General features: G+C 37.6%; 1 protein-coding gene across 1 annotated transcript in view; it reads left to right on the forward strand.

Annotated features, from left to right (window-relative positions):
- The window catches only part of LOC108604969 (AF4/FMR2 family member 4), a 58,190-nt gene extending 39,982 nt beyond the window's left edge, over window positions 1-18,208 (forward strand). Inside the window, exons 2-6 of the mRNA XM_033294502.1 lie at window positions 7,611-7,910; window positions 7,964-8,080; window positions 8,854-9,171; window positions 15,109-15,965; window positions 16,002-18,208. Of these exons, the coding sequence (XP_033150393.1) occupies window positions 7,611-7,910; window positions 7,964-8,080; window positions 8,854-9,171; window positions 15,109-15,965; window positions 16,002-17,873 (3,464 nt within the window). The 3' untranslated portion in view covers window positions 17,874-18,208. The remainder of the gene's footprint in view (window positions 1-7,610; window positions 7,911-7,963; window positions 8,081-8,853; window positions 9,172-15,108; window positions 15,966-16,001) is intronic.
- Window positions 18,209-24,884: the final 6,676 nt, after the last annotated feature.

Consider the following 24,884-nt stretch of genomic DNA (forward strand, 5'->3'; position numbering starts at 1 on the left):
TTTTTTGCATATTTTATGCCACAACAAACTCAAATTAATATTTGGCTAGCTCAGCTAATTTTAATGTCAAGTTCATTTAATTTGTCAAACTAAAAAGTAGAACAAGCTTAAGCGCATTTAATTAGTGCAGCTAGTTAGTGTTAAAAAATATTTAATATTTTTAGTCAATTTGTAAAATCAATGCAAATTTTATTAGTGTGCATTACAAATATATATATATATGTTTAAGCGAAACTGAAAAATAAAAAGTTTAATTAATATTTTTATTGCATATTTACTGCACAAATAATTTATTCAAAACTCACAATAATTTCTTGGCACAGCTATATGTTTTAATAATAATAATGTAATTTGGTGAACAGCTCAAAACCAAACTTTAAATTTATGCTCGCCCCGCACTCTCTTTTTTTTTAAGCTACATCATTTTAATATCTGGAGTTCAAGTTCAAATTAGTTATTTAATTTAAAATCTGCACTTTATGATTTGAATTTAGCGAGCACGAACATATAAATGCTCATTTATTTAGAAATTATTTTAATAAATAAAAAGAATATACACATTAATTTTATATTTAAAAATATATATATATATATATATATATTATATATATGTTTATTCATTTGTTATTTATTTTATTATTATATATTTTGGCTGCTCACATCTAAAATTAAATGCAACAATAAAAAGCATAAAATGCATTACAGCAATTCAATAAAAATTAGCTGTAGAAAAAAATAAAATGCACAATTTATTACAAATGTATTTTTAAATTAAATACAAAATGTAAACATTAATTTTATAATTTAAAAATTTATTAAAGGAACTTAATTCAATTGGCTTAATAAAATAAATGCAAATGTTTATATACAAAAACATACAAAGTAATACTGCTTATATTAATAATAGTTATTTTAATAACTGCACACTAACTTTGCTTATAGATGTGCAAATTTTAGTGCTAACTGCAAGTTAAAAAAAAAAAAGAACAAACTGAAGTAAGAAATAATTTTCATAGCCTTGTGCTACAAATTTGTCTGCTGGCCTGACTGTTGCTTTGTATATGGCAATGGCTTATCAGCGTCGACAGCCCCCACCACCCCCACACACCCACACACCAACACACTGAAAAACTGTTAAATGTAGATACAACTTTTTGTGTGTCCAGCTTTTGGCTTGACAAGGCGGCATTTTGCAGCTTTAACCAAAACATGCACGCATTGCTTAATTTATATATGTGTGTGTGTGTGTGTGTGTATGCATGTGTGTGTGCTTGGGGTACAGTTCTTATATTTTTTTATTGCTTTAATGCCTGCGCGCGTTTGGCTGCCAGGCCGCCTATATTTGCATATGGCTCATGCAGTCAACCTCAACCTGGCGGACTGTTTGTTTGTCCAGATACACACACACACACACACACACATATATATATGTATGCATGTGTGTGTGTGTGTGTATATGCGGGTGTTATCAGCAGTTGGCGCTGGGCTTTTGGCTTAGCGTTTGCCTTGCCTTGGGAGCAGCACCTGGCCATGCACGGCCTGTCAACAAGAGTCTAACCAGCGGGCTAGCTTGGGGAATCACACACACACGCACACACACACACATGCATGTGTGTGTATATAGCAGCAATTGTAGGCAGGCAAATAAAACCAAATTTTGTATGCTAAAACACTTTGCTGCCAGCCCAAGCTAAAAAAAAAAACTGAAAAAAAACTAAAAGGGAAGCCAACATTGCTGCTGATAAGGCACCCACACAATATATATGTATATACATGTGTGTGTGTGCCTGTGTGTTTGTTATAGTTTCAGCTGCTTGGCTCACATTCTTTTTTACACGTAATTTGTTTAAAACAAATTAAGGCGATCGCCGCCGTCGCCGCCGACAACTTTTAACTGCTTCACAGTCTTTTTTTTTTTTTTTGTACAGCTGTCGCTTTGTCACTGTCACACACACACACACACACACACTGTGACTATTAACTGTTATCGTTTGGTATATCAGTCGGCATTTGCTTAACCTTTTTTTTTCACTGTGTGGCCAAAACAAAAAGTTTATATATGCAAACAATAAGTATATATATTTAACAACAATAGCGAGACAGCCAACAATACAAATGTAGCTCAAGCAGTTCATTTAGCTCTTTCTTCATATTTACTCAGCATTTCTTTAAAGCAACAACAACAACATTATTAACTATATGCACAATTTTGAGCAAAACAATTTAACTCATTTATTTTTTAGTGTTATGCTAAACTAAAGGTTTGGTTTATAAAAAAAAAAATATAAGCTCAAAATTTAGCAGCTATTTGCTTATTTAATTTAATGATTTTTTCTTACAATATTTGCTTCAAAACTATTAACTATTTTTTCTATGAATATATAAGTTAAAAATGCTATTTTATTATAAGCTACAAAAATCTAAAAATATCAAAATATGCATAAAAATAATTATATTGTATTATAAAATATTTAAAAATTTATGCATCGATTTTTTAAATAAAAAAAAAAAGCGACTAAAGCTTTTTAATTGTTTAATTTATACCTCATGCATTTTTTAAAAAATATTTGCCTGACAAAATATATTAAATATATTTTTCTATTCATAAATAAGAAGAAAGCTGCTTTATTATTATTTACAAAAATTCAATATTTGAAAATCAATTTAGTTGCTATTTACTTTAGTTTGCTATATATTAAATATATTTGATGTATCAATAAATTATAACTTATAAAAACAACAAAAAATGCATAATATAAAAATTTAATTTTATTTGTATTAATTGCATATTACCAATAACATTTATAAGTTGTAATTTAATAAAGCAATAAAAATGAAATGCAGGCATATTAAATATTAAATTTTGAATGCCTACTTGCCACATATTGTGGCTGACCTTAAGCTAGCCACAAAGCACAAAAAGTAAAAAAATATTAAACAAGCTGCTGCTACTGCAAGCAAAATGATTTTTCAGCAGTCGCCATTTTTCATTTCACTGGTTGTGTGTGTGTGTGTGTAGCAACTAAAAACAGTCGAAGCATGTGTGTGTGTGTGTGTGGCATGCGCCTGGTTTTTATGGCTAAAGCTAAAGGCAAGCAACTCGCAACTGGCCTGGCCCATAACCTTTTCGGCCATAAAGCGTGTCCTTAGCCAGAGCAGCTACATACAGATGTGCGTGTGTGTGTGTGTGTTTGTGTGTGTGGCATAAATTAGCACAATCAACGTATTGTTTTTGGGGCATGCCACGCCCACACACAGAGAGCGAAAATAAGTTTTTGTGGTTGCGGCATTGTGCACTCAATAACATGAAAATGTTATAAATAACAAAAATACGAGCTAAACAGAAACCAAATACACACATGTGTGTGCGTGTGTGTGTGTGTGTGTGTGTGTGTGTATTTGTTAACTGCTTGAATTTCATATTTGTTTCGTCTTGATAATTTGCGCAAAAGTCCTATTAATATGTTAATTCTTAATTGTCCTACTTTAGTCAAGACTCACACACACACAGACACAGACTTATGCGCATATTAATAGCCCAAAGGCAAGGTTTACTTTCTTTTTTTGCATTATGCGTGCGTGTGTGTGTGTGTGTGTGTGGCATGGCGGGTGGGCAGCTGCTGGGGGTGGGGACTTAGGCAGGCTCGTAAATATTCTTAAGCTGCCGCGGTTTACAAATCGACGCACTTCAATTTATTTGCTGCTGCTGCTGCTTGGGCGTGTGTTTTGCTCTCTCTCTGCCCTGCAGCTCAGCAGTGGGTGGCTGCTGGGGGGTGGGGTTACGGCTTTGAATTAATTACATATATGCTGCAATCGCCAAATGCGACAAAAGCCACGAGATGACATCACAAGAGCGACTGTCAAAATTGTTGGCACTACAAAATGCAGAAAACTAAAGCAAATATTTAGCTTAATAATTTAGGCATAAAATAACTAAGTAAAAAATATTAAACTAATATTTATTAATTAAAATATGCATTAAAATGTGCGTCAAAGGCATTTACAATTTGTTTTTTATTTAAGTGCTATAAATTGAACTAAAAATAAATAGGCACTAATAAAATATAGGACAGCTATAATTAGGATGAAAATAAATATTTGCTTAGCAAGTCAAAAGCATTAAAAATAATTTGTTAAAATTTGTGCAGCAATAAAAAATATATTTAGCTTGAATTTAATGCAGTAAATTATTTGATTAAATAAATTATTTATAAAAAGTGCTTACAAATATTATTGCTATCAATCTTAAAGCAAAATAAATAATAAAAAATATATATATGCATAACAAATATATTTAGCTTGAATTTAATGCAATAAATTGTTTGAAATAAATATTTAAAATTAGCTAGCTGCAAATCTTAAATCAAAATAAATAATAAAATATATATTTGTACTTGCTGCGAGTAAAAAATATATTTAGCTTGAATAAACTGTTTGAAATAAATAGTTTATAATTTTTTAAATAATTTATAAATATTTTGTTAGACTAAAAATTGTGTGGCCTGCTAATTATTTAAAGTAATTGAGTTGCAATTTAATATATAGTAACATATGTGCGCCTTTGTTGTTGTTGTTGTTGTTGTTGCTGCCGCTTAAAGCCAAATTGAATAAGTCTTAGCATTGAGAGGGGGGTGGGGTGAGAAGGAGGGCACTCAATAGAGCTTAACAGCCGAAAGCTTTGATTATGCAGCAAGGAGCAGCAGCAGCGCTGACAGCTCAGCTGGTCAATTGTGTGTCCTTTTGATGCTTAACCCTTTTGGCTTTGCTACGCTGCATGTGTGTGTGTGTCCTTGCGTCCTTTTGTGCCCTTTGCTTGCACAGATAATTCAATTTATGAGCTCTGACTTTTATGAAATATGCGCAAATATCAATGTTGAACTTTAACACACACACACACACACAGACACACACATACAAACAGTTACAGTGACTACCTTATGTGTGTTGACACTTGTCAGGCGACTGTCAACGCAGTGTCTGACATTTGACAGTTACGCACAAAGTTTTTGCTTTTTTTTTTGGTTTACACCCTTTCGTTTCGCTTTCAACACCTTTCAATGCAGCAGCTGGCACTACCCCCACCCCCCCACCACTCGTTTGCAATATTGCAGCAGCAGCAGCAGCAGCAACTGCTGTTGACTGACTGCAGCTCTTTGGCTTGTCAATTGTTATTTGTTTTATTTTCTTTTCGGAATAACTATAAACTAATCTAATCGCTTGCACAAATAAAAAGGCAACGCCCTCGCCCTCGCTCTCGCTCTCTCGCATGCTGTCTCGCTCTAGCATGAGCAGGTAAAAATGCCAAGCTGACTACCTGCCACACTCACTGACCAATCCAAACGTTCCGAACTTTAATTCATGCCCAGCTAATTTTACGCCAATCAATAACAACAACAACAACAACAACAGCAGCAGCAGCAGCATAAATAATAATAATAATAATAATAGCGACAACAACAGCTACAAATTACACATAAATTTAGTTGCGTTTGGCTACAATAAAAAAACGAAACGAGGGCGACAACATATTTTTTTCTTTCTTTTTTTTTTGCTGCTGCCCACCCAGTCAATCAAAAAATTAGTAATAGATACACACATGTGTGTGTGTGTCTGGACCTTGGACCTTATTGTCACCCCGTCGCAGGACAATCAATTGATAGCGACAACAAAAAAAATTCCATAAAAAATGCGCACAAAGGCCAAAAAGCTGAGCCAAACGCCTCGGGGCGCATTACACGCTGTTCTCACTTCACTGTCTCTGTGTGTGTGTGTGTGTGGCACAACCGCAAATTGTTGCAACTGCCCAGCTTGACAAGTGCGTCAATAATTTAACAATTTATTGCGTGTGTGACGTCAGCTAATTGAGCTAGAGCTGTTGCTATATTAAATATTTAAAGCCTGGCAGCTTAAATAAATAATTGCAAACATTAATGCGTGCATTAAATATATAAAAAAAACAGCATTAATTTATTTAGGCTGCAGCTTAAACATTAAGTTTTAGACAATTGAAATGTTATAAAAAAATTTTTAAAATTAAAGCATAAATATTTACAACTAGTACAAGTAACTTAAACAAATTTTAATACAAAATTCTGCAAAAAAAAAAAAAATATTTCATTTATTTTTAAGGCTGTTCTGCAAATTTGCTTATAAATAATTTTAATATTAAATAAATGAATTAGTGCAGGCAAAAAATTGAATAATAAAGGTTAAAAAAATTGTATATAAATATTTATAAAATGCATACAAATTAAATAAGTTATGTATTGCTTATAAACTAAAATATAAAAAATAAATGTTGAAATGAAAATACACATAAATAGAAAAATTAAATATAAAAAGGAAAATTAAATATGCATGAATAAAAAATGTTGAAATTAAAATACAAAAAAAATTGAATCATTAAAAATTAATAAGAAAATTTTAAATTTAAAATATTTATTTATTTATTTACAATTGCTTCGAAGACATTATAAAATTGTAAACATTTAAAATTAAAAAGCAAATTATATAAATAATATATGCATTGCTTATAATATTTTTGTTTTGCACTTAAAGCAAAATATAGAATAAAAGCAACTTTTGCTATTGCTAACCAATCAATGATTTATGCTAATAAGCTACAACTTTGAGCTATATATATATAGAGCTATAATGATCCCTGGTGTGCTTGCTCTCTAGCGCTATCTCGCTCGCACACTGTCTTTGTGTGTGTTTGTCATATAGCCGCAAGGCAACTTTATTTATTATTATTATACGAACTGAGCGGAGAGCTGGTCAATCAAAAAAAAAAAAAAGAAATACAAGCAGCAAAAGTTTGCTATGCTTTTGCTTTCTTTTTGTTTTTTTTTTTGGTGGTTTGTGGGTTGCTACGCCCTTAGGGGCGGCTAACTACAGCGAATGCGTAAAAACAATTCAACAAATTTGGCAAGTTCATTGCGTTGCGAATTAATTGCGAAGTGAGGAGGGGCGCTGGAATTTATAGACACAGAGACAGACATGCAAATAAATGTGTTCGTGTGTGTGTGTGTGTGTGTGTGGTTAAGCCTAAGTGGGGTGCTGGCTGCTGCTGCTGAGGGGTGAACTTAGATAATGCGGCATATATATTTTTTTTCTATAATAAATTTAAGTGCAAGGCAAAGCAGTTGCAACTGCCGCTGCTTATCACAAAGAGCATTGAGCCCTGGTATGTAAATAAGTGTGTGCAGGGCTGGGGTGGTGTGGGGTGTGCTGCTGGTCACACTCGTTCGCTCTATCTCTAGTTCTATTTGTTTGCCTAAGCCCAAAGCCGCCGCGGCAACTGCTAAAATCGAAACAATTAAACGAATCGATAACATTATCGTCGCCCCCCTTCTTATGCACGGCCCCGTCTGTCCTTTTAAATAGTCGTGCCGCATAAATTATTCATAGCCAAGCCGCACACTAAATTAGCGCAATTGCTTTGGCTTAAATTGCTGTTGGCCAACATTGGTTTCGGCCATAAAATTGGCAACAATTTATGCCGACAAAGTTCAAATAGCAAATAACGCGCGACAATTACAGTTATTTTGTGTCTCTATTGCCAATTTGTACTAAAACTTTTCTCTTCTCTCTTCTCTTCTGCTGTGCAGATTCCGACTCGACAGAGAACGATGCGGTCGCCGCTCAGGACATTCTCACCTGCGGCGCCTGCCAAAAGGCGTTCGCACTCTCGGACATTGTCCGCTTCATCCAGCACAAGGTGGTGCAGTGCAACAAGGAGAACTACGGCCAGTGCACCACCCAGGCGCCCAGCATGGATCGCGACGCCGATGAGGGCAGACCCCTGAGTCTGGTGAATCGCCGGCCATCGATATCGGCGCCCATCACATGCCGCAAATCGGCGCCCGCCGCCGCCGGTCCAGCGGCCCGCCCCACCACACAAACACAAGGCACGCCCCAAACAGTCTGACGGCCCGCTGCCGCCGCCGCCGCGCTCCAGCAGCCGCCGCCGCAGTTGCCAACAGCGCCGCCAGCGGCTCTCGCATCCACACACCGCCACCCAGTCCCGCCGACCTGCTGGCCGACGGCGCCAGCAGCACGCCCAAGCGCCTGGTAGACGGTGAGTTAACAAAAAATATTAATAATGTTAAATAAAAATATTAGAGCAAAAGTTTTTTTCAATTTATGCAATATTTTTAATAACCAAATTTATTATTGTTTAATAAAAATAAATTCAAACGCATTTTGCAAGCTTAGCACAATTTAAATATATTTAAAAAAATATTTAGAGCGCTGAAAAATTATTAGCAATTAATTTAAAATACTAGCAAGACCAACAAATAATTTGCATAAATATTTTAATATAAATAAAAATTATTTTAGTTCTTCAAACAATTTAAAAATATTTTTAAAGCATTGAAATATTTTCTCAACTATTTTTTGCATATAAAACAATTTAAATAAATATGTGAATACAACAAATATTTAGCAAATAATTTTCAAAATATTTTTGTACACATTTAAAATGCTAAACATATTTTTATAAGCTGCAATACTTTTAATTTTAATATTTTTAAAATTTTTTTGAACACATTTAAAATGTTAGACATATTTTTCTAAGCATTATTTTGAACTTTAATATTTTTATTATGACTCAAATCATTTTAAAAATATTTTTTAAGCAGAAAGCTGAAATATTTTTATTCATTATAATTTTTATTATGACTTGAAAAATTTTCAAAATATTTTCTAACACATTTAAAAATATTTTTTTAGGCATTACTGCTTAATAAATTGAATTTAATTTAATTTAATTTAGCTGCAATAAATTTAATTTTAAAATATTTATTATGACTGCGCATTTTATTAAAATCAAAATATTGTTAATCACAGAAAACGACAATACAACACCCAAGGCCGATAGCGAGGTGCTGACCAGCGACTCGACGACTCCGCTGGAGCGTCACAGTCCGCGCATTGAGTGCGAACTGGATGATGATAAGCCCAAAGTGAAGCAGGAGCCGTACACAGATGATGAGCCCATGCCACAAAGGCAGCAGCATCAGCAGCAGCAGCAGCAGCGCGAAGAAGAAGAAGAGCAAATGCCGCTGGCTAGAGTGGGAGACGGCAGCGGCGTCGGCGTCGATGAGCCGCTGGCCAAGCGACCCAAAATGGAGCTGGTCGATGCTGAGGCCAACACGGTGCATACAGGTGAGCAGAAAATTCTTGCCGCATATTTGTGTTGCATGCAAATTAAAATTGGAGCCCCTTTATGGGCTGACCAGCGCAGGCAAAAAATGTTTATTAGATTGAAAAATGTTTGTTTGTTGCGAAAAAATGTGTTTGATGTGCGTTGATCGGACCGCGAGGCAAATCAGTCGGCGCGCGCGATAAGCTGCAGCTGCATTAACACACACACAAACACACACACACACATATACAAATTTGAAAAAAAGTGTATATTGCAAAAAAGAAAACACACACGGCTTTGTCTTTGTCTCTGTGTGAGCTGTGAGCACATCAAAGCGAGAGCTGCTGCTGATAACTGCAGCCAGGACAAAAAAGGACACTCGGACATGCACTGACAATCGACTGACTTTGACTCACTCTCTCACTCTCTCTCTTTCCTACGCTTTGTTGATGAAAAGCCAAAGACAGCAGCAGCAATAAAAAAAAAGAAAAAGCAAAAATCTTTGTTAGGGTTGAGAGCTCTGACGCTCAGCTGCGGGGTTAAAGCTTTGCCTCGAGGGCAATTTAAAGGAATGTGTGGCAGGCAGCCAACATAACCACTTGACTGGACAAAGGGACAAAAGCCAGCAACTGGACTTGACACACGCACAAAAGCCTTTGACATTGTTTGCTTTAGGGTTGTTTGCTCTGCTCTCCTCGTCGCGTTGGCTTTTCAATCGGTCAGCTCAGCTAACTAAGCGAACCGACTTGACCGCGCCACGTGCCACATGCCACACAAGGTCAAAGTTCGTGTCACGCGTGTTCGCCTCATGCAAATCAATCGCATCAATTTAGCTGCCAACACCTTGAGCTCAGCTCAGTTCAAATTAATTAAATAATCATAAAATTAAAGTAAAAATCTACGCTTAATAAATTAAATTCAATTATAAATGAGCTCCAAAAATAATAAAAAAGCATAAAAAAATTGCAAAACTGCAAAAAATATAAAAAAGCTTAAATAAAAATTTAGCAAAATGCCTAATAAATTAATTTAAATTGTATTAAAGCTCAGAAAATATCAAAAAAGCATAAAAAATTTGCAAAATAAATTTAATAAATATTTATTAAATAATTTAATAAATCGCGCGCTGCAAATAATTTATAAAATATTTTTAAAAACATTTATGCACATGACTGCTTTTTTTTTTTATTATTATTTCAAACATTTTACATATGAGTGCATTTTTTTTATTTTATTTTGCTGCTACAAAAATTAATTAGCACAATTAGTTCAAAGCTTGAAGCTTAAATGGCAAAATGCATTAAATTAATTGTAATGTATGGCATAACTATTGCCATCTCGCTTGCACACTTTAGCTGAAAACTGCTTTAATTGCAATTAAATGAAATGCAGCAAATAATGTTTTGACGCCTGAACCTTTGACACCGGTTCATAGCATTTAACCTTGAACTTTTATTGTTGTTTTTTATTTTGTTGTTATTTTTTTTTTTGTTTTTTTCGTTGTTTTTGGGGCTGACACGCGCTAAAGTTGTTTGACTTGTGACAATGCCAAAGCTGTCAGCACTTCAAACTGGCGCATATACGAAAATGAACGTTAACCGGTAACAGTTACCGTTAGCCGCGTTATATATACATTTCCAACTTCCATTTGGCGCTGTAACTGTCGCGCATTAATTACGATCCGGCGTATAAAAGCAACGAACAATGCGCAATTGTTGTCCATTTGGTAATTATAAATATGGAGAGTGACTGCTGCTATGGCTACCACCCACACACACACACACACACACGCACACATACACATACATACGCTGCTGCTGCTGCGCTGACGTTGAAAAACTGTCAACAAAATGGAAATATTTGTTGCATTTGCCTGTCACAAAATTTTGCGATGTTTGCTTTATATTTTTTTTAACGCTGTCAGTGTATGCGTGTGTGTGTGTGTGTGCTTGTTAATTATCAATTTGCAACTGGCGCACTTACAAATGCGCAGCATGTCGCGACCACAACGACAATGAAACACCATCAAGGCAACAACAACAAAAGCAAAAGCAAAAGCAAAAAAAAAAACAGCAAAAAAAATAGAAAACAGGTAACAAGCATTGCATGTGCTGGGGTTAAAGCTTATATGGATACTTTTCTTTTTTTTTATATATATGTATATACTACATGTGGTTGCGAGGTCAAAAAAAGGACAATGCGTGTTAGTTGCCAGTGGCGTAGGCAGCAAGTTACAAAAAGCAAAGGGGCTTAAAAGTAATGAGCATGCAAAAAAAGAAAATAAATTTGCAAAAACTGAACAGCAATAAAATAAAGCAATGATAATAGTAAAAGAAATTTAAAAAAAAAATGTATGCTTTTAATTTAGCTTTAGTGTTGGAGAAACTGCAAGAATAAAAAAATAATTGAGGCTGTCAAATTAGATTAATACTTAAATAACAAACTTAAAAGTAATGAGCATGCAAAAAAAAGACAATGAGCAACATGAGGGGGATTAAAAATATTTTTAAAAATTTATTTATGTTTTTAATTTAAATTTTGTGTTAGAGATGCAATAAAATGCAATTAAATAAAATGTAGCAATAATGGAAAAAAGAATGCAAGTTGCAAAATTAGAATGAATTTAATTTTTTTTAAGGGGGTTTAGCTAAAGCTATTTAAAGAGGTTTTGAATAGCTAAAATAATAATAAATACTATATAAAAATGAAAAAAAAAATTGAAATATGCAAATAGTTGCATTTATTTAAGTAAGGCTAATTATTAAACAAAGAAAAATAATTAAAATATGCAAATAGTTGCATTTATTTATTTAGTAAGGCTAATTATTTAACGACTAGTAAAAAGTTATTTATTTTATTTAAACCCCTCCTTTGGCTGTTGAACGCCGCCGCCGCCACTGCGCATTTGGCTGACAACTCAACTCAACACGCATTCAATTATTGACTCATGCTGGCACTAAGCCATGAGCATTAAAGTCCACCTCCCCTACACTACACCCCCTCCCCCCTCACTGTTGCCTGCGTCTTTCCAAATCAATGGCTAATGCGCGCGCCTCATGCAATTTCACGTGCGGCCCACAAAAGGATTAAGCCAGAGACAAACAATGCATGAGTGCAAAAAAAAAAAAAAAAATGAAAGAGAAGCTGCGCACACCTTGAGCTCAAAAAGAAAGTAAATGATAAAAATAAAGGAAGAGCAGCTGCTGGACAAGTGAATGCATTAGACACTCACACACACATGCATACTTGGCTGGTGGGTGGGTGGGGTGGGGTGGGGCTGTCTTTTATTTTGCTGCTGCTTGGCGCACTTCCTGGGCTCCACTTGCAGCAGGCGGTCAATTTGGCATTTCCTGTTCTTTAGCGCTTCCCGTCTGAGCCAAGTCAAGAACAAAAGCCGCAGCAGCAGCAGCAGCAGCAGCAACTGGCAGCTGTGTGTGGCACTTACGACAATCAGAACGTGCCACAGCGTCGAGTGCGCGTCTCTCGCTTAGGCGTTTGGCGCGTGCGCAACTCGCGGCTACCTAAACAACTGCCGCACGTTTCTTTTCATTTTTTTTTTTTTATTATTTTTTTGCCTCTTTTATTTATCATTTTAGTTTCGTTAGCCGATCAAGCGTTGAGGCAGCAACCCTTAACCCTTGCCAGCCATCGACTGCTTGTTTATCTGTCAGATTCATTTGCATTTTCTGTTGTGTGTTGTCTGCCTGCCCGCATCCTTTGCTCCTGCCCTGCCCTGCCCCTAGCAGCCCTTGCCACGAGTTCATGCACAAATCATGTTAAGCAGCCGCCGCTCCGCTCACCTTTGACAGCTCGCGCTGCAGTCGCTCGCGCGTAACCAGCAATAATAAAAATTAGAAGAAAAAAAATAGGCACAATTTTATTGAAAAGTGTAAAACGCATTAAACGTTTTTCCTTTTTTTTTTTTTGTGAAAAAGCAAAAGTGTTGCTCGGAAATTTACATTTCCCTTTGCCACACTTTTCATTTTCATTTTTGAGCCCCTCGCGCACTTTTATTGCTGTCGTAGTTTAGTTTTACTTTTTTATTTATGCGCATAAACATCATTTGTTTTTTTATTTTTAAAATATTTGCATTTTGCTTTGCTAAACTTTAAAACTAATTTCATTGCTAGTTTTTAAATTCGAATTCAAAAAATTTAAAGTTTCTAGTTTGCTTTTGTTCTATTTTAATTTTTTTTTTTAGATTTTGCTTTTTCAAACAATTTCTTTTTGTTTTGTTTATTGTTTGCTTTAACTCACTTTTAATTTTATTTTTAGCTGAACATTTTACGCTAAACTGAATTGCTGCTTCTTCTATAATTTTATTTACTTAACGCTGTTTTCTTTATATTAAAATAATATTTTAACTTCAATTTTCCATTTAAATTTAAAGTCTGTTTGGGTTGTAGTGGCGACTGCTTGGGGGTTGCTTTATATATTGTTTTTTTTTTTTATGGCGCCTCATAATAGTTGCGCATTAACACCTTGTTGCCCACATGTGTGTGTGTGTGTGGCTCAGGCAATTTTCTTGTAGCACACTTTTCAGCGCCTTCAATAGTCGCCCTATGTATTTTTTATTATTTTTGATTTTGCGGCTAAGCGTAGCGAATTTCGAATTTCACATTTTTCATTTTACAGCCAAGAATTCGCATCTGTTGCCCACCCCACACCACCTTGCAACTGTCCCTGCACCTGCCCCATGCCCATCCCGGCGACAACCCAATCGCCCATAATAGCCTCAATTGATAGTTAAGCACACATGTGTGTGTGTGTGTATGTGTGTGTCTGCTTGTAATTTCCTGCCGCAGGACATGTGATGTGCTCTCGCCCATCAGCGCTTTTGGCTGCTTGGGTGGGGTGGGGTTGGTTTGGGTTTTCCATTTTTTTGTTACTTTAGATTTTGATTTTTGGTTTCCGTGGCAAATTAACAAACGACGCGACAAACCACAAGACAACCACACACAGACACACAGACGTACAATTTTAAAGTACAGTAAACAGCGCCTATGTAATGCAAATAATAAAAAATAAAATACAAGCAGCAAAATTATATGAAAAATTCATAGTCATAAATTTACTTTTATTAAAAAATTTGAATTAAATGCTATAAAAATATAAACAAATTAAAAAGCAGTTAAGCATAATAGTTAATTTATTATATGCATATTTAAATAATAATTAATTGAGTTTCAATTGCATAGAAAAATTCAAAATATAAAAAGAAATAATTCAAATTGTTTAAAGGGCAGGCACAAAATTAAATAACAAAAATATAAAAAAAAATACAAAGTAAAACAAATAGTTATTAGTATAATAAAAAAAATTAAATTAAAAGCTTAAGTAATAAAAATATATAAAAATTAATATAAATGCTCATTGCGTTAATAAATTAAACTAAATTTAAAGCTTAAAAAGTAAAAAATTAAATTAAAATCTTAAATAAAAACAAAAGAAATATAAATATAAATGCTAATAAATTAAACTAAATCTAAAGCAGCAGCTTAAATTTATATAAAAAAAAAAACAAAAACAAATGCAATTAAAAATAAATTTATATGAGGCGAGGAAGCAGCAAAAAGAATTTGCGGCAATTGCAGCTTAGCGAGTGACAACTGTAACAGTGAGCAGACAGACAGGCAGACACATGTGTATGTGTGTGTGTGTGTGTGTTAACTAGCTAATATCCTTGTGGCAAGCTGTTGTTGCTGCTGCTGCTACTGGGGGGTGTCCGCAGCAATTTGTATGCAATGCACGCCAGCAATATAGCTGAAGCACGTGTGTATGTGTGTGTGCGTGTACGTGTGTGTGTGTGTTGCCAAAATCAATAAATAAATAAATGACAGCATTTCGCAGTCGCTTCGCTAGCTATTTATTAATAATTAATAAACGCCAAAAGTTGCCACAAACTGAAACTCATTTCCTCTCTCGCTCTCTCTCTCTCGCTCTCGCACTCATTGCAGAACCCAGCAACTACACCTGTTCCACCTGCAAGACGCGCTACAGTTCGGCATGGCGCCTCATTCAGCATGTGCAGCACTCACATGGCGTCAAGATCTACGTGGAGTCCAGCGGACTGACTGTGGCCACGCCAGCAGCCATAAATGCGGCAGCAGTTGCTGCCAGCAGCAGCAGCCACAACAACAGCAGCAGCAACAACAGCAACAGCAACAGTAGCAATTTGAGCAGTCCGCAGCGCAGTCTAAGCCCACAAGTGGGCGTGCCGCTGCCGCTGCAAGCGCTGATGGCGCAAGCTAAACGCAGCAGCAGCAACCAAACGACAACAGCAGCAACAGTTAATACAAGCAACTGCAGCAGCAACAGCAACAACAACAACAGCAGCAGCAATGCAAGCTCGCCCAGCCAGCAGCAGCAGCAGCAGCAGCAACGTGCACAGCAGCAACAGCAACAATTGCAGCCACAGCAGCAGCAGCAGCAGCTGCGTCATCATGCGCTGCTGGCGCCACCAGAAGCGCTGCATGCAAATCCGTTTCAGCTGCTGCGCATGCCGCTGCCGCCGGCGCTGGCGCCAGGCAATGTAGTTCCTAATGTCTCGCCGCTGTTTGCGCGTCACACGCCCGCCGATCATTTTCGCATGGAGCAGCTGGTGAGCGAGCAGTTTCGTCAGCATGGCTTCAATTTGGCAGCAGCAGCAGCAGCCGCCGCTCAAGCGCAGTTCAGTCAGCAGCAGCAGCAGCAACACTCGCCCACAGTGGGCGTGGCAGTAAATGTTCCTAGTGTAGCCGAAGCGCGTTCGCCCAACAGCAGCAGCAGCAGCAGCAGCCAGCGTTTGACACCAGCAGCAGCAGCAGCAGCAACACCCACCCAACAGCAGCAGCAGCAGCAGCAGCAACCACAACAGCAGCCACAACAGCAGCCAACGCCAGCAGCAGCAGCGCTGAGTCCTGCAGCTGCGCTAGAGCCACAGCAGATGGATTTTTACTCGCAGCGATTGCGTCAGCTTGCGGGCACAACAAGCCCTGGAGCTGGCAACATTGTTAACTCGAGCTCGCCGAGTCCACGACAAAAGCAATCGCCGCGCTTTGCGAGCCCCACGCACAGCAGCAGCAGCCAACACAGTCAGCAGCCAGCACAGCAGCAGCAGCAGCAGCAGCCAATTGCAGCTGCAGCGTTGACGCGCCCACACTCGTTGACGCCGCCGGAGCGTGAAAATGGGCAGCAGTTGACGCCACGCGCGGCCAGCACGCCGCCAAGCAAAGCGCCAGCAACAGCAGCAGCAGCAGCAGCAGCAACAGTTTGCACGCTGCAGGAGGAGGCAGCGCAGCTGAGCTGCAGCTACTGCGACAAAAAGTTTCGCTATGAGCACAATCTGATTATTCATCAGCGCACGCACACGGGCGAGAAGCCGTACAAATGCACGGCGTGCGACTTTGAGTGCTCGCACATACAGAAGCTCATGAAGCACATGCGCGTGCATCGCAGTCCGGCGCAGGAGCAGGATCTGGGCAGCAATGCGGACTCGCTGGAGACGAACGAGGACAATGGCGATGACAGCGAAGTGGAGGAGGATGAGGAGCTGGAGGCCGAGGGCGAGGGCGAGGAGGATGAGGAGGACGAGGACGACTGCGAGGATGTGGACTACGAGGCGGAAGATTTGAGCGTCAACAATCGCATCGATGGCAAAAGCCAAAGCCCCAAGACGCAGGGCAGCAGCTCGGGCGCCACCTCGCTGGTGGGTGAGCTGATGGACAAGTTTGGCCTGTCCAACATTGCGCAGTACAGTGAAGCCTACAAGCAGGCGCTGCAGGAGTCCGGACGCAAGGAGGCGGCAGCTGTTGCTGCTGCTGCCGCCGCCGCTGCGCATGTTGACAACAACAATCGCGCTGCCAATGGGCTGCCAGTGGCAGCGCTGCGACTGCGCGATGAGTTTGCTAAAAATTGCAACATGTTTCAAGCGCAGGCAGCGGCGCATGCAGCGCAGCAGCAGCAGCAGCAGCAGCAGGAGGTGCCTGGCGCAGGCGCTGCCGGCCAAGTGCCGCTCTTCAATCCATTTCCCAATCCCTTTGAGCTGAGCAAGCGCATCAAAATGGACGGCGGCGACTGGTGGAGCATGTCCAGCGCTCTGCATCGCAACGAGGCGCTGTTTGAGAATCTCAAGCTGAAGCCGCTGGGCCTGGGCGGCGCCAACTCGCTGCTGCAGGGACCGCTGCTCAAGAAGGAGTCGCGCCAGCGCAACGACACCTGCGAGTTCTGCGGCAAGGTGTTCAAGAACTGCTCCAATTTAACGGTGCATCGACGCAGCCACACCGGGGAGAAGCCCTACAAGTGCGAGCTCTGCAGCTACGCCTGCGCCCAGTCCAGCAAGCTGACGCGCCACATGAAGACGCACGGACGCACCGGCAAGGACGTCTACCGCTGTCGCTTCTGCGACATGCCGTTCAGCGTGCCCTCGACGCTGGAGAAGCACATGCGCAAGTGCGTCGTCAATCAGGGCAAGGCCGCAGCAGCGGCTGCCAATGCAGCGAATGCGGTGGCCGCAGCGCAGGCAGCAGCAGCAGCACAGCAGCAACTGCAACAAGCAGCAGCTCAACAGCAGCAGCAACAACAGACTTCGCCCAGCTGCGCTTTGGGCGTGGGCGTTGGTTATCCGCCGCAGTTTGTGGGCGGCCACAATTTGTCGCTGGCTGGCAGCGTTAGTGGCGATAATGATTCCAATGCTTCGTCCAGTTTGCCAGCGCATTCGATAACGCTCAAGGAGGAGGCATGACTTTTTGGCAATTGGACTAGCCCAGCCACGTTCTATCGCCGCCGCCGCCGCCGCCGCCACCTCCGCTGCCGCCAACACAAGCAACGCAGCAGCAGCAGCAGTCGCAGTCGCCTCGCAGTCGCCTCATGTCGCGCATCTTTTAAAGATTCCGCCCCCCCCCACCCACTGTATATACTTGTTTCACACTCCCCCCCCCCCTTCCCCTTACTGCTTCTTCATTTCATATTGCAAACTTTTTAAAAGCTGCAGGCTTAACTCTTACCACACGACCAGAGGCATTTAATACCAAAGCAATACCGTTATATTAATTTATACACTTCCAATCAAAGTGTAAAGCGCACAATTTTTTTTTTTTTTACATATTTATTTACTGCAAACAGACACATTTTCTTTCCCAGTGTATTTATAGCCTGTAAGCGCAACTTTTTTGTATAAAAGTTCGAAACTCTAATTATTACGTATACGTACGTTTATCAGAAAAAAAAACAAAAATATACAAAAAAAATAATGAAATTTCAAAATCCAGCTACCAGTGAGCTACAAAAATAAGCAAAAACTTATATTAAACTATTTTAAAACATAACTATTATAATATAATGCATTTTTTTGTGTGTATTTAAGCTACGCGTATTTGTTATGGCTCTTGTACATTTTTTAGTAACTTGTATTATATCACACATACACACACATATATAGCATATATAGTATTTTTTACATTTCAGTTCTTTTTTTTTTTTTTGTCTACACTTATATCGTATATATAACGTATTTTTTTGTCTAGTAAATAAACTATTGTAATTTATAATGCGCAAACTTAAACACGAAAATAATCAAATTTTTTTACATACATAAATAAATCTAAATGTAAAACACACAATACCTTTTTTTTAAGCCAACAGTATATATATATATATATATTATAAATTTAAGCATATGTATTAATATTGAAAATTATTAACAGCAGCAGGCAAGCAAATGCGCATAAGTAAAAAATTTGTACGTAAAAACTTCAAGGCAAGCAAAGCAATTAACAAAAACATTACAACAACAACTAGATTTAGAAGACTGAGGAACGTACATACACATACATATATACGCTCACTATATATATATATATATATAGTCATGTATATATGTATTTGTTTACTTGCTAGCAAACAACAACAACAAAAGACAACAAATGAAAAACATGAATTAGGACATGAATTTTTTTTTTTAAATGTATTTTTGCTGTTGATTTTCGTTATTTGATGCATAAACAAAAAAAAAAATTATTATAAAAAACATAAGAAAAAAACATTTTTTAATTAATATTTAATAATTGTTTTTAGTACAAATTTTTTTCGCTGTTTCAAAATTCATAAAGAAAATTTGATCTACTTATACGGTCTGCACACAAAATTAAAATTAGTTTAATATTTGTTTCTATAAAGAAAATGTTCTTTTTTTTTTTTAATGCGTTTGCTTGGTTTTTAAAACTGCAAGAAAAAACTTAAATTACTTCTAATGTTGCCGCTTTGAAGTGCCAACACTACAAGTAATTTTTATTTTTTTTTTTATATTTTTACACGAGCATACTTAAAGTTATCTATGTATATTGCATATACATAACTATATACTATAATTAAATAGTACATACAACACTGCAAACTGAATAAACACAAACAACTATGAAAAATAGTTACAACACTGTTTTATTTAATTTTTTTAAATTTTATTATTTTTTTTTTTTGAACAGCAGCATACATTTTTGGAAATTTTGCAGGCAAGCACATGCTAACTAAATGAAAAACAAAAACAAACAAAAAACCTATCATAAAAATTTAGAAAATTTAATATAGCTATAAAAAAAAAAAAACAAAAAACTTTATATAAAACGCAGGCAGGCAACAAAACCAAAAAAAAAAAACGTAAATTGTTGTAAATTGGCCGTACAATAGCGTAAAATGTGCAACTATAAAAAAATTATAAACAAAAAACTAAAAAAAAAAAAATATTTTTCAAATGTGTGTAATTTTTTGAACATAACAATAATAAATACAAAAGCAAAACGAAACAAAAAAAAAAAAAAACAAACACTTAAATTAATAATTAAAAATAGTTGTCTGTGTTACAAAATACGAAAAAAAATACATATAAAAAAAATTTGCAAAAGTGTAAAAACCAAAAAAATTATAAAAAAGAGAAAAAAAAAGAGCAAACAAGTTTTATTTATGGAGGGATGATCGTGCTATAAAATTTATGGCAAGCAGCGGCGAAAAGCAGGCAACGAAACTGAGCGATCGTGCAGAGTGCAACACAAAGCACGCCAGATGGCGCTAGCGGGAGCGAGCAGGCGAGTTCAGTGTTCAGTGACTGCCCATTGGCCGCAGTTGAAGCGCCCACGCCTCCAACTGTCCACACACTCGACCAGCGCAGTGACCAATCCGAGCGGAAACTTCAATGCGCAATTTCTATGACTCACACACACGCACATATGAGTGTGTGTGTGTGGCACATATGTGTGCCGCTGCTGCGTTAGCGCAAGGCAGCGCTGCTAACGCTGACAGCGACGCTGAGCGCCAGCCACCCCAAGAGCAAGCAACTCGAACTTGTTGCAAGCAACTCGAACTTGTTGCAAGCAAACATGTTCGAGTTGCCCCAAAGCTAATTGCAAGCTGACCAGCAATACATATATATAAAAAATATATCAATATTGCCTAAAAGTATATAAAAATATATATATTAAAAAATATATATTAATAAATATGGTCAGTATGCATGTATTTATATATATGAAAGAAAATATTAATTAATTAAATGGCAAGTTGATCAGCTAGACAAAGCTGCTTTGTATATATGTATAAAAAAAATTACTAATAAATTATTTTACTAAATAATTATACATTTTAATATTAATATTGCTTGTTGATATGCAAAAATATATATTAACAATATTTGCATGCATCAAAATGAATATTAATATTTAAATGCATAGAAAATATAACAAAATGAATAACAAATTAATTGCTAGTTGCACTACTTTAAGTTGACATCAATGACATTTAAGCAGCTTGCCTTGAACTTAGTCAAAGTTGTCCTTCAACGTTACTGTTAATTGAACTGTAATAAACGCAGTGAATGATGACATAAGCATAAAGCAAATTTTATTAGCGCTTCTTTTAAATGCCAAACGATTGCAGGTCATTAAAGCTGCCACTGCTGCTGCTGTTTCTGCTGCTGCTGCTGCTAGCGACAGCAGTTGCAATTGTGCAGCAAAACAAAAGTACGTCTGATGCAAGTGCACCCAGTTAGAGCTAACAGCGCATAGAGAGCGAGAGAGAGAGAGAGAGAGAGAGAGAGCGAGTGTGAGACTGAGCATCATTGTAGCTGCTTGAGCAAGGTGGACAAATGGATTTTCCAAATAAACGCAGCATTGACAATGGACGCAAGCAGCAGCAGCAGCAGCAGCATTCGCAACGCATTTGTTTGAAAAAGTAGCAACAACAACTAACAGACAGACAGACAGACAAAAGTAACAGCAACAGCAACAAATACAACAAGAGCCAACTGGCAACAGGAAGAATGCATGGAAACCCACGGTAAAGTTAGAGAAGTCATTGAATGTCAGCCATGCAGCAAGCGACGCCAACACAGCTCAGCCACCCACCAGCTACTCTTACTACTTACTGCTTGTGTTTGTGTTATACACTGCAGCAAAGTTGCGAGCAGTGTGTTTAATTTAATTTCATTATTTTACCAACGACCTTCAAGACTAAAATGTTATTGTTTTCATTTTTGCAGCTAGCCATAGAATACAACAGAATATTCTAATAAGAATCACGCGATCATGTCAGACAAAAAAATAGCATTGCCTGCTTTTGAGCGGCATTAGGTGCTCTATTGCGTAACGTGGAAAAATTCCGCTGCATAAGCCGAGGGGCAGCAAAATACATAGCGCTGCAATTATAAAGAAAAAATAAATTAAATAACAGCAAATAATGCAGAACCAAGTGACGACAACAACAATTTATATAAAAATATTCAAACAAATACAATAGCGCAGCAAACAAAATCAACAAAATCAGCAGCAACAGCATTAAAAGCCACAACAACAAAATTATAAAAGAAGAGAATTACAACAGCAACAACAAATACTGCAAATGCAACAACAACATTATTATGCAACTAGCAACATATTGAAAGGTAAGTAGCCCCGCAGTCAACTAAACAATTATCTTTAAGAGGCTTTGCTGCTGTTCGCATTCGCATTCGCTTGCATTTTGATTTAAGTAAAAGCAGCGAGCTAAAGTTCAGTTATATTTGCTATATGCTATAACAATTGCATGCCCAGCTTAGCTAGTTATTTCGCTCAGTGTAGCGCAGCTACATTTGCCGTTGCCCACACACATTCGCCGGCTTAATGATTCTTTTATTCATTATTTTTACTCCTTTTTTCGCTTCTGCTCATGCACATGTGTGTGTGTGTGTGTGCATCGTATGTGCTTTGGACAGCGTAGCGCATTTAGCCAGAAAGACTTTGCAACAGCAGCGGGAACGGGAGCAGCAGCAGCAAAGGATAAACCGCTGGGAGGTCGCGCTGGTCGCTGAGCCGGCGGCGCCTGAGCGGGGGCAGCAGCCTGGGAAGCCTTGGGGCTCTTATTAACGAGCCAGTGAGCGAGTGAAACGAATGCAACACACACACACACACACACACACACACACACTCCCCTCTCCCTTGCTCGCTGCCGCTCAGTCGCTCTTTGCTTGGCTTTGGTTCGTGTCAGCGCGAGTAGAAAACAATGTAAGGACAGTGCACTCCACACGCTATTTTCACACACACACACACACACACGCAGACAGTCGCGGCAGAGTTTTGTGGATGCAGCGCAACTGTCTCACTCTCTCTCTCTCTCTCTCTCTCTGGGTCGGCTTGGGCTTGGGGCATGCGGCAAAGTGATGGAGCCAGCCAAAGCCAAAGCGCCACAAAGGTTCATGGACAGCCTGAGTGTCCTTAGCCCAGGCACAAAAGAAAGGCTTAAGTTTCCATTTGGTCTCTAGAGCACGATATTCACACACACACACACACACACACGTAGAAAGAGAGTTACAGATACATATGCATATGTGTGTTTTATATTTGCCACTGCAAACAGCAGCCAGGACTCTCGACTAAGGCGAGTCGCCTGTGCCTTCATTTTAGCACACACTTATTTATTTAATTTAATTAACAAATTTTGCATAGCTAACAATTTATATGTTTAAACTATATGCGCAGCATTTAAAATAAAAATTAGCATTTGCCATATTTACATTTATTTATGCTTCAAGCTTTATTTATTAAGAATTATGCAATTTATTTATTTAATAATTTTTACACATTCAACAATTAGCAATTTAAATAGATTTATTACAAATTATTTAAAGCAAATTATAATACAAAATTATTTATGCTTAAGTTTTTATATAATTAATGCATGCATAATATATTTTTATGTATGTATTTGCTATATATTTATTGCTATTATATAAATATTTATATAAATTCATTATGAGCACTTTTAGTTTAGTTAAAGTTAACTACAAATAATTCAGCTTTATTTTATTTTTATATATTATTTTAATTATAAAATTAAGCGCAGAGTATGCTTAAGCCACATAAAAGCTGCAACTTGCAATGTGTTAGTGTGTGTGTGTGCGTTTGTGTGTGTAGCCGTAGACATTTGTTCTTTGACTTTCCTCGCTTTCCGGCTTGCCCTTCCCTTGACTATGCAGTTCGCTTAGCTTAGCCACAAGCACACGTATACATTTACACACACACACACACAGCCATATGTATACATATTTATATATGTATGTCTCTAGAGTTACAGTCAATGCATTCGAGTTAGCAACTTTGGCTATTTTATGCGCCTGCTTCTTGGTCCGTAGCTAATTAACAATTGACCGCTGAACAACGTAAAGTGAATATAAATAAATAAATATTTATTGTGCTATATAATTATAATTTTATATTACTATGCACAACGAAAAAGATTAAGATATTTAATATAATATATACATAATAAACAAACAAATAAGTAAAGCTATGTATAAGCTTTTGTTTATATAAATTAACATATAGTACAAGTATATTTATTATTATGAATTGAGTGAATATATATTACCAAATATTAAATATAAAATTAAATAATTTAAGCTGTGTAACGCTTGAAATTTTATTAAATTTATAAAGCTAATATTAGTTTGAATAAGTAAAGTAATATAATTGATATTTCAGTTTAAAATGCTAATCGAGTGTAAAATGTACTCAAGCTGCGCTCAAAAGTAGGCAATAGTCGGTGTGGAAAATTGCGAGCTGCTGCTGCTGCTGCTGCTGCTACTGCTAAAACAAATGTTTAACATTAGTAGTATGAATAAAAAAGAAATGCCATTATGCTGAGCTAATGCTAATGCCTGATCCCCAGCGACTGACCATAAAACCCAAAGGCTTAAAGTGGAAGCTTGACGCGAACGCCCCAAGCGCCGCCATATTTAAACAAGTATGCGTGTGTTAGTGTGTGTGTGAGTGTGTGTTTGGTTAGGGCGACTGCCAAAGTGGGTGGGTGGGGGGAGACTTAGTTTAAATGTCGTTGTCACATTTGTGTGCGCCATGTTTTGCAATGATTTCAATTAAAACATCAAGCGGCTAGCGCTGTCTCTTTTTGCTGCCATTTGGGAAACTCGCTCTGCTGCTTCCGCTTCGTTGTTGTTGTTGTTGTTGTTGTATACGGGCAACTGAATTTTGTACAAACCGCCCGCCACTTGGAAATTATTCAAGTGGTCAGATGGTGTTGTTCATTATATCCCATATAGTCGATGTTGTTGTTACTGTTGTTGTAATTGCTTTGGGGTTGAAAAACCGAAATACAAATATATACAGAGACTGAAGTTAAAGAGAGAGAGAGTGAGAGAGTGAAAGAAAGAAAGAGAGAGAGCGCAGCGGGCAGACGGCGTCCGAACTTTGGCTAAGTTTAGCAGTCGCCGTCACAC

Source organism: Drosophila busckii, chromosome X, assembly GCF_011750605.1.
Source record: "Drosophila busckii strain San Diego stock center, stock number 13000-0081.31 chromosome X, ASM1175060v1, whole genome shotgun sequence".
NCBI lineage: Eukaryota > Metazoa > Arthropoda > Insecta > Diptera > Drosophilidae > Drosophila > Drosophila busckii.